Source organism: Podarcis gaigeae, assembly GCF_964106915.1.
Source record: "Podarcis gaigeae genome assembly, chromosome: Z".
Taxonomy (NCBI): Eukaryota; Metazoa; Chordata; class Lepidosauria; order Squamata; family Lacertidae; genus Podarcis; species Podarcis gaigeae.
Window position 1 is genome coordinate 48296797 of NC_139691.1, and position 11353 is coordinate 48308149.

General features: G+C 44.4%; 1 protein-coding gene across 1 annotated transcript; it reads left to right on the plus strand.

The window, feature by feature from the left end:
* Positions 1-1637: 1637 nt before the first annotated feature.
* Positions 1638-10153, plus strand: LOC310836115 (uncharacterized protein; the record flags this gene model as incomplete). Its single annotated transcript, XM_083721033.1, has 7 exons — positions 1638-1653; positions 2328-2413; positions 2636-2780; positions 4732-4799; positions 5490-5640; positions 6209-6335; positions 10087-10153. 7 exons carry the CDS (start codon positions 1638-1640, stop codon positions 10151-10153), a joined length of 660 nt encoding a protein of 219 aa, XP_083577159.1.
* Between the last annotated feature and the right edge of the window lie 1200 nt (positions 10154-11353).

An 11353-nucleotide genomic window follows, 5' to 3' on the forward strand; every position in this document is an offset into this window, starting at 1 on the left:
TAAAATTAAAGTAATTGCACACTTTAAGAACCACTCTGTTAGACGTGCGTGGCGTGTTAAGAATCTGGAAATAGATATAAAGTTAGTTTATGCGCAAAGACTCCATTTTGGGTTTCACCAGAAGCCGCTTTTTACAGAAAAAGGGTGACGGATAAAGAGAAATGGTTAACCTGTCGAGAGTTCTTAAAGTCGAAACGAGGAGATTGTAAAATTAAAACAAGGACACAATTAATAGTGGAAGGTTACAATTTCCAGTGGTTTTCTCTTTTACAATTTATAAAAGAGGGCTCGGTTCTTTTTCGGGGGAGGGGGTGGCGGGGATTTTTGCTGTTGCTGATGTTAATTTTTTACATCTTTATTTTGGATCATATGATTTATGTGGAATATTATGATTTACGTGGATTTTTTTCAATTTGGTTGTGTACCTTTTGACATTTTGTCCATTGCTTATGACTAGTTTTGCTGTGTTTGCACAAAATATATAATATTTTATTTTTTGTAAGCTGCCTTGCACATGGTTTGAACTTTGGAAAGGCAACATACACCACTGGGTTTTTCAGGTATCCAGAGAAATTGTGGATTTTAGGACTTAGAAATGGGTCAGTAGCTTTATTTGGCACTGCCAGAAAAGACTGCCCCTTAAAATTCTGTTTCTAACACGTAGTATTTAAAGGCAAACTTTATCCTGTTTTATGTCAGGAGTTGGGAATTCTAGAAGTAGAATTCCTTTTTACACGTTCTTACTTCCTGTACTGCTTGAATGGAAGAGTAAAAACTTCACTTACTAATTAATTATGTAAAGCGAGGCAAACGTTAGGTCAGGAAGCGAAAGAGAGACTATGGAAAGAGAGACTAGAAAGCCGAGTGAATGGGCCTGTATTGCCCATTTCTGCCTTCAGGCTCAGAACACAATAATATTTCAGGTGTTCTAGTGTATAATTCGGAGACAGGAGTTGATTTTACTTATTGTAACATCCTGGTGAGCACAGAGAGAAGTACGGCTATGATAAATGGAGAAAGGGAAGGCTGATGGGTCTGTATGCATTTTGAGCAGAGGAGGAGGGTCTGTGGAACTGCCCACCACTGACTGCCGTGTACTGTTCCCAGGATAGGTAAAGATAATTAAACAGTTTTCAAATTGAAAAAGGTGTTTCATTTTTTAGATCCTTAGTAACACCATCCAGTTCATTTAACCACAACCTACGACCCTTGAGGTGTTTACTGAAGCAAAAGGATTGATTCCATCCCTGTATTGTGATTTGAGGATCGCCTCTTTCATAGCAGCTCCTGTGCCTCTGCCTTCTGCTGCATTTAAAATGAAATTGCTGGTCATTTTCCCAGGAGTAAAAAGACCTACTCTGGGCTTATTCTTGGGAATTACTTTGCAACAAACAACAAAGCTAACACAGAAGGAAGCTTTTTCCTATTCAATACATATTGTTGATATTTAACACCAGGAGGCTGTATGTGTTTCTGCCATTTGAAGGCAGGCCTCTTTAGGGAAGCTTTTAATATCTGAAGGACTTTTGTATTTTAATATTTTGTTGAAAGCTGCCCAGAATGGCTGGGGAAACCCAGCCAGATGGGCAGGGTATAAATAAATTATTTTAATTCTTATTGCAATTTGTATGAGATACATGGCAAGGAGTATAAGTAAGACTTGTTTTGATGATTCAACTCCCTTTGGGGTGATTTTTTTTCAATGTCTCCGGGGTGTTGACTGAATGGTCAGTTTATAAAACTGTGCTGTTGTGGTTGGTTGCTTTTCTGAATAATAGATTTAAGTTTTATATTGGTTGAGCTATTTTTACATAAAGTTGCTCTGTTAGGTGGATTATTTAATTGTATGTATATATTGTGATGATTTCAATTCTTTAAAAAGTGTTTTACAGGTGTTGTTCAAATAGATAGATAGCATTTCATTGTTTTAAATAATGCCCTTTCCTCTCAAAATGCCCCTGGCCTAATACCCCACTTTGGTACTGATCTCCTCCCTCCTCCTCCTTTCTTTCCTTTTCTTCCTAATGATCTGATTTTAAAAGAGAATTGGAATTTAATTCAAACATGTTGAAGACCACACCTAAAAGCTTTAGCAATGGAGTCATTGCTACTTTTTCCCATTGCAGAAAGTATCTTACCAGGCTGAGGCGTTTTTCTGCTGGAGAGGTGGCTCCACAGAAACACTCTCTGTCATACAAGCAGTCCTCTGCAAGGAGATCCTTGGACTGGGAGGGACCATATTCCAAATGAGGGGGAGCATGAAGCCTGGCTCTGGGCTTTCGTTTCATGTTGGAATGGAGATGTAAAATCACCTCTTTTGTATTCAGGTCAGGACAACAGATCCACACCTGGGAGCTTGATGGAGGGTGAAGGGATCAACGGTGATCCAGGGCAAGCTGCACTTGCTGCTCAGGTAAGGCCAGAAGGGTACTTGGCAGATGAATGGTTTCTATAATAACTGAAATGTGCTTCATTTGCAACTAAGTAGAGCCTGTGATGCCTTTAGCACCCTGGGGTGGAGCTCCTTCTCCGTAATAGCACTGTCTGCTCATTCTCAACTTCTTCAACCAGTGCCTCTGTGCCTTCTGTAAATGTCTGGAGTAAATGTCTACCAGGAAGTGTCTGTCCTCTCCAGGATGTTGCAAACATGAAGGAGGCGCTCAATGGCCTTAAGACGGCGGTGAAAGCAGTATTAAAGCAGGTTGAAGCATATTTTGGGAAGCTCCAGCTGCTTGAAGAAAAACTCCAGCAGATGCTAGCAACACTCCAGCAAGCAAGAGGTATTTTTGAGAATCCTGTCTTCACAAATTCCAGGGACATGGTCCTCCCAATGATGCTGGGTCTCAAGTCCCATCATCCATGATGAGTGTTGGCCATGTTGGCTGGGCCTTAGGGGAGTCCCACCACAGTCTAGAGCCCAGTTCAGTGCGCCTTTGTGGGCAGCTGGTAGCCATGCCAGGGCTTGGCATCGGGTCTCTAGATCAGGGTTGAGGTGGTGGTTCCAGGAAATGGGCTCCAATGGTTCAGGCCCCTTCCATTACAGTCCTTCAAAGGGTTTTAAAATATTGATAAGAAATGGACTGGGAAAAAATAAAAAAATAAAATAAAACTTGTCTTTTTTGCTGTGGCCCCTGCACTAGCAGAGGAGGGCCCATGCCTTTCTTTCCCCTGGCTGGTTAACCCCTGCGCGGTTCCTCTGTTCTTTTGTTCCAGTTGCTGGGGATATTGGCTTGGGGTTGGACCTGGGCTAGGTGGTGTATTCCCTCATGGCTTCCCTGTCTCTCCCGATTCGCTTCTATCATTCTCCTCCTTCCCCACATGTTAACTGTGGGTGCACTTTACCAATACAGTCGTACCTTGCATCCCAGAAGTGACTGTTCCAGTTTACAAACTATTTTTGGAAGCCGAATGTCCGACAGGGCTTCCACAGCCAATCGGAAGCCGTGCCTTGGTTTCCAAATGTTTTGGAAGTTGAACGGACTTCTGGAATGGATTCCGTTTGACTTCCAAGGTACCAATGTATATGTTCTCAGAGCAGGGGCAACCCTATTGCTGCCTTCAGTTCTGGTAAAGCTAAGAATTGCTTATGCAGATCTTGATGCCCTCAAGACAGAGGCTGTCATCTGATGCGACCAAGTACTCCTATTAGAAAACCAAATCCTCAAATAGTTGAAATGCCTCACTTGTTCAATTGATTGTCCATTTAGGAGCCATTTATGCTTCTTGGGCTGTGCCCCCAATACAACGGCTTTTGTCTTTGTACAATTTGTATTCAAATGTTTGTTATGACCCAGTGTCCCAAAGTTCTTTAGTACCTCATACCCACTTGTATTTGTGCTAACAACACTGTATCATTGGCATGTAGCAAAATGGATACATTATGCTATGAAACTGAAACAGGGGAAAAATCTGGCCATTTTGGTTCCTTTATTGCATAATTTACATAAATGTTAAAAAGCACAATCTTAAAAAGAATTTAAAAGTATTTAAAAATATTTAAAATTATTTAGAAATTACAAGGTTAACCTTTTTAAAAGATATTTACAAAGTTTTAAAAGCCTGTATGTGTAACTTATGATGATGTGGGGGGGGGTGGCAGCAGATGTGGTTCTAAGACTCCCTTAAAACTGATTTACAATGCTGGCTCTTGGGGATTGAAAGGGCATATAAAAAGGCCTTACCCCAAATTAAAGAAAAAACAGCAAACAACCCAGTCAAACAATTAAAAAAACACACCTGTGGAGCTCAGATGAACAAGTCCCACTTCGGTGCCAACTTGACCGGAATGACATGCACAGATGCTCCTTTCTTTTCCTGAGTTATAGCAGCTCTTTTGGCTGAGGTGTGGCATGCATGCTTGCCTAGAGAATTCGGGGATGGCCACTTCCAATCTACCAGGAAGCCTTTTTTCTGCTGGAGAAACAGCTTGCACCAGCAGAGGGAGGCAGCACTCCACAGAAAAAAATTGTCATACAAGCCGTCCTCTACGGCAGAAAAACATGAGGTATCCTCGAAACTGCTTTGGCTGGGAGGGGACTGAAAGTGACCATATCATAGCTGTCAACTTTTCCCTTTTCTTGCGAGGAATCCTATTCAGAATAAGGAAATTTCCCTTTACAAAAGGGAAACGTTGACAGCTATGGACCATATTCCAGATGAGGGAGAGAATAAAGCTCTAGGCTTTAGTTTTATGTTGGAATGGAGATGTAAAATAACTTGTTTTGTATTCAGTTGAGGCCATGAGATCCAAGCTGACAATCAATGGGGACCATCCAAGTTTTGCTGTGATATCTGCTGAGGTAAGCCCAGAAGAGTTGCTGAGCTTTTGGGGGAAATCGCAAAAAAATGGACGTCTTTGAGCTTTTTTATAGTAAAATCACCAAAAACAGCACTGCTGACATGGGTTGCCATACGTCTGGATTTTTCTGGACATTTTGCCAATTTCTGCCCAGACGCTGCTTCCTACAGCAGTATTCCATGTATGTCTGGGAAATTCTGGATGTATGGCAACCCTAGGGTGGGTGGCAGGTTAACTTAATCTGCTTGGATCATTTAAATTGCCAGAAAAAGGGCCAATTTAAAGCAGTAGCTGTCTAGTTCACATAGTTCCTGAACAAGCATACATGGAAAAATGGTTTCTATAATAGCTGAAATGTGCTTCATTTGCAGCTAGGTAGAGCCTCTCTGCTAATGCAGAGCACAATCCAAAACTTCAGGCAAGGCCATTTATATACCCAGAATCCAGAGCAGCCTTTTCCCATACTCCTCTGAAGTACCACCGCTGTAACACCAGCGCTTGGCCTTCTGGCACCTGCAGGCTAGGGAAAGAGCTCTCTGGGCACTGCCTGTGATGCCTTTAGCATCCTGGGGTGGAGCTCCTTCTCCGTAATAGCACTGTCTGCTCATTCTCAACTTCTTCAACCAGTGCCTCTGTGCCTTCTGTAAATGTCTGGAGTAAATATCTACCAGGAAGTGTCTGTCCTCTCCAGGATGTTGCAAACATGAAGGAGGCGCTCAATGGCCTTAAGACGGCGGCAGAAACAGTACTTATGGCTGCACAAGTATTTCTTATGAACCTCCAGGAGCTTGAAGAAAAACTCCAGCAGCTGTCAGTGATACCCCAGGAGCCACAAGCAGGAGGTATTTTTGAGAATCCTGTCTTCACAAATTCCGGGGACATGGTCCTCCCAATGGTGTTGGGTTTCAAGTCCCATCATCCATGATGAGCGCTGGCCATGTTGGCTGGGCCTTAGGGGAGTCCCACCACAGTCTGGAGCACAGTTCAGTGCGCCTTTGTGGGGAGCTGGTAGCCATGCCAGGGTTGCCTTTGCCGAGTGGAAGGGGTGGCATCCCTCCCCCCAGGAGCCCAGAGGCCAGTAGCAGACTGCGCATGTGCCTCTGAAGGGCACCAAGGTTTGCTGTCTTCCTTGTGGCCTGGATTTCCTGTCTTCCTTGGTTGTCCATTTTTGCCATAAAAAATGAAAGTATAGCATAATGGAAACATGCCCTCCAACATTTCTCTGATGAAAATAGGGTCATCCTAAGGAAAAGTGGAACATTCTGGAATCTAACTGAAAACAGGGATGGCTTCTCTAAATCAGGGACATCCCTGGGAAATAGGACATTTGGAGGGTCTGTGAAAATACAGTTTATGGTTGTACATGCCATATACCAATTTTAACTGGTGGTTCTTTGGCTTTTCCCTCAGCTATTCTTTCACTTGAGGAAGAAGAGGAGGAGGAGGAAGAGGAAAAAGAAGAGGAGGAGGAAGAAGAGAAGGAGGAGGCAGAGGAGAAAGAGAAGGAGGAAGAGAAGGAGGAAGAAGAGGAGGAGGAGCAGGAAGAGGAAGAGGAGGAGGAGGAGGAAGAAGAAGAGGAGGAGGAGGAAGAGAAGGAGGAGCCCCCGAAGAAGAAAAACAAAGAAAACTGAGGGAATATATTTTCATTTATATTTCTCTTATCAGTTATATTCCTATAATTATTTGAAAAGTTTAGCAATATGATGTGTATTTGTACTGAATAGAGATTAGTCTTCTGAGCACAGTCTGTGAAAAGGTTTCTGAAGATCAGCAGCACTTGGCTTTAGCTTGCTGCTAAGAAATCACTCGTTGCTCCTTCCTTTCATATATCACTGTTTTATTGCAGTTCTTGCCATAGCTGTCCAGAGAAGTATTCTCAGGATCCTGTTGAGGTTTCTGCCTTCCCTACTTCCCCCCGGACAGAACTGGTTCTTTGGAATCTGGTAGCCACTGTCCCTTAAAGTTTAGCCGTTTGAGACGCAGGACCCACTTTTCACCCAAGCATGCACCTGAGAGCTCCTTTCTTAAATTTCTGGGGCATGCATTTATATTCCCTGAATTGTGGAGGCTCCATTGACAGCAATGAGAAACCGAGCCTTTAGAATCATCAGCCCAGACCTGTGGAACTCCTTGCCAATAGAGATTAAGAGGGTGCTTTCTGTGCCAACTTTTAAACACCTACTGTTTCATTCCACCAGGCCTATGCGGGCACACCTCCCACAATGGTATATGGGTGCACTTATACATTTTGTCATTCAATGGTATATATTCCTTTATTAATAAATAAAATAGTTAACTGAATATGTTGAGAGTGCTTCTGTTGTGACCCTCCCTGACCCCAGCTGAGAGCAACACTTTAAAGCAGGTGTGGGGAGCATCATCCAGATGTTTTGAATCTGTAGCACGCGCCTCTGGTTGTGTTCCTGGGCCTGTTGGGAGTTGCAGTTCAGCACCATCTGGGTGGTTGCCTTGGGTTTCTGCCTTGGGTTTCTGACGCTATGATAGAAACCCACAATGGAAATGGTGCAGCAGAGGAGGATGCACAGACCGCTTTGCATTATGGTGCAGAACATGTCTGGGTTCACTGGGATTAGAGATGGCAGCAGTGACCAACCCTTTTCCCCACAGCCAAAGGGCCCCCCTGCCTCCCATCTGGGGCCAGTGTGTCAGTGATGGCTGTGGCCACTGCCAACTCCCACCTCACATGCACACATCAGAGCACCACAGTGACCAGCTGGCAACCCCTCTCCTGTCAAATCCTCAGCAAAGGACAAGGGCCTGGGGGGACAATTTCCTCCCCATCACAGCGCTGGGATGGGCAGAGTGCTTGAAATCTCTTTGCTGTGCCGAGATGGGGAGGAAAACCGCAACCGCTCTGCTCTTCAGATGAGAGGCAACAGGACTTGCTGTTACTTATGAGATACTCAAGGCCACTGTCGTCCACCTCCTTCTTCCAAAATTCCTGGATCTGGGCAGTGCAAGGATTCTTCCATGAATCATTCTTTCAATTTCCCCAGGCAGTTTCAGTTTTTGATTGACTCACATTCCTGGGAATGTTGAACCTTCCTCTTGTTCCTGTGCTGTTACATAAACAGCTGTTCAGTAGTTGATGGGGGGAGTTTCTCTAGGGTGTCTCAGTCCAACCATCTAGTTTCCAACACATTACCATCTAATTGGGGGGTTGGGGTTGGGAATGTGCCAAAAAATACTTCTAAGGCCTTTGGCCGCAGAATGGGGCTTCCTAAACATTTCTTGAGCCTTATACATGCTGCTGAGGTCTTCCAGGTTTCACTGAAGGTGAGGAGCCAGCCTACCTTCTCCTGGCGAGCGGCTCCAAATCTTTGCTTTCAAAGAAACAATAAATGTCACAATTCACGAGGAAATACTCAAAATGTAAGTCATTTTCAAAGGAGGTTGAATCAGTGCACATACGCTCTCTTTGACTTGCTCATAAATTCTGGTAAAATATTGTGGTGGCACATCAGCACAATCTGTTTCTTTTTTGAAACCTTTGTTTCCTGCTATTCTGGTGCAAAAAACCAGGACACCAGGCGGCTTATGGCTTTTAACATTGCAATGACATTTGAAGCAATATAAAATAATTGTGCAAGGTGATAAGGTTGGTGTTTGAAAAAAGGCTAAAACGTAAAAAGTCTGCCAGTATCACCTACATTGATGGGCAGCAGCTCTCCTGCATCCCAGGCAAGCCGAAGCCCCTGGGAGGACAATAAACACTTTTTGGGAACTGTGTGGGAGAGGAGTTTTCCCCTTAACTGAGGACTCTGGAAGAAGCTGTTCTGGCAGCAGGACATCTCTGAAGACTCAGCTGGGGTTCTGGAAAGCCTGGTGATACATCACATTGGTTGAGGTGTGGTGAGCTACCGACTGACTCCCACAAGTCACCAACTGAGAGTTTCATGGTCCAGATCTCATTACACCCAGAGGCACTGAAAAGTTTAGCAACTTTAATGGCTTTGAAAGGAAATCAGAGAAATTCAATGTTGATATTTATATGCTGTCCATCAGACTGAGTTGCCCCAGCCATTCTGGGTGCTCCCAGCAAATTAAAACATCAAAAACAGTAAACATCAAACATTAAAAAAAACCTTCCCTATACCGAAGCCAATTGGATAGACTGTTGAATCTTATTCCAAATACTTTGGAAAGGACAGGATCTTTCACTGCACTTCAGAGCAGTCAGCTAACGTAGGGGTATAGGACAGGCCACAGGGCACGCACAGGTTGGTCCCCTCACCTCGGCATCTGCTGCCTGAGGCAGCTGCTTCACTCTGGCTCATCACATGGCTGACCGTGCTTGGGAATATGAGTGGGAGAGGGCCATTGCACTCAGGTTCTGCTTATGGGTTTGCTGTGAGCCTCTGCTGGGCAACTATGGGGAACAAGGTGCTGGATTAGATAATCCATTGGTCTAATCCAGAAGGACTGTTCTTACATGCTGGGTGGAAATGGACTGGAGTCAACTCCAACTTGCAAAAATCCCTGGAACACCAAGACTTGCAGACTCCCACACTAGCAGAAGCTGGCTGAGCAAATGAGCTATTGCTTCACTTCTTTAAAAAAACAAAAACAAACCCCTTTTGCCAAGCTTGGCGATCACTTCTAGTAGCAAACATACAAATTAAAGTTGCATTTTTGCGTGGGTAGGAAGGGTGTCATTTCCCTTTTCCTTATTTATGTCCTCAGCTTTTAGTCTCCACAATTGGCACAAACACAATTGGAAATCTTCTTCAGTTCAAAGGGAGGTATGGTTTACAGGCAAGGTGACACAGCCAGTTATGTTTCCACAAAAAAGGAAGGGAGGAGGAGGAAGAGCGAGGAAAGAGCTCTCCACCTCAGCTCAGAATTATTTTGGAAGAGAGAGGGGGGGGGAGGAAATCTTTCTTCCCTTTCAGTCTCTCCCCCTCCCTTCTTCTTTTTGAAGAATATGCCAACTCACCCATAGAGGTAGAATAGGATGCCGGCCCTCCAGGACTTGCTCCTCTGCTGTAAACATAGTTAAAATTGAGCTGCAGCTAGTAAGACCAAGCACTGGGCGCCTCTCACAAAAAGCAAATGCTAAAATTGGGTTCAGTGCTTCTCTCCAGAATCTTTTTCCAGGATTATAGCTTCACATGCCTCCTTCTAATAGCAAATTCATCTGGGAAGACCTGATAGACGGTAGCCAAACACATGGAAAACACATTTGGGGGTGGGGAATAAGAGTGCGCTGCTCCACAAACCTTAAAAAGCACCCTGTTGTGTGTCCCCCCCCCGTCCCCCCATCCCAGGGCTGTGGACGATGAAACAATTACTGAGACAACTAAAGTGCTGGGGGTGAAAAACCCTTCTAAATGAGACCAAACACATCTTAGAGCTCAATGTAGAGCCTTACCAAGTGGTGATAGCAACGGAGGAGGAGCAAGGAGGACCACTGTTGCTGGATCTGTTGGTGAAAACAGAACCAGGAGACTCTTTCAGGTGGTTCGTAGTCTAACAGAACCACCTTTGCCATCAGGGTCTGATACAGAGTCCAAGATCTCCTGAAATGACTCCTTGTAATGAGTTTTTTTGCAGATAAAATCACTCAGGTTTGGAAAGAGGTAGACTCCACCATGGTAGCAGGGCCGGGGTGGGAGGGTGCCAGAGCTCTGCCTAGTCAGAGACATAGTATGACTTGCCAGTTCCCGGGGCCACGTGGAGGAGGGGGTAGGAGGGAGGGAAACAGACGGAGTACGCATGCACATTCAACTGCCTAATGGCATCCACATCACCCAGGGGATCACAGCCACAGAGATAAGAAAAGAAGAGTCATCCCATTGTCTGGAGAGGTCGCTTACTTGTTCGCACGGACAAGCCATTGTCATTGCACCCCAGTTATGGAAGAGTGCAACTGTACTGAGGCAGCACCAGGTGCTGAAATTTTGCACCTCTAACAATTTTGTGCCTGGGGCAACTGCCCCTGTGCCTCCGCACCCCACTATGCCACTGGGTCTAGTTAAGTTGTATGGGATCAATTACAACCTGTTGCCTCTGAGAATGTGGGCAGACTTGAATGAGTGAAACCTACCACCTGTCTCCTTGATCCTTGCCCATCCTAGCTCGGAACCAGGCATGACTGAACAATAGGCTCTGTGGGCCGGTGAATGTTTCCCTCTGTGAAGGAGTCTTCTCGGACCCCCTTTAAGAAGTGATTATTAAACTGCTTATTAAAAAGACATATTTGAACCTGGCCATTATGTCCAATTATCGTCCAGTCTCAAACTTTCCATTCCTGGGCAAGGTGATTGAGCAGGTACTGAACAACTCCAGGCATGTCTGGAGGATAATGCAAAATATAGATGTTTTTGGCAAAATCTCATGATATACCATAAATAGGTCCAAATCGGAGCTGATGTTATTAGGAATTTTTTTTTGTTCAACTGTTTAAACAATACCAATTTCATACTTGTACAGAAAATGTTAATTATTTAGGCGCATTAATACATGAGATTTATCAGCAAAATATTCCTCTCAGCTCTTCCTCCTGACTAGGCTGCTTCTGTGGGAGAAGAGAGC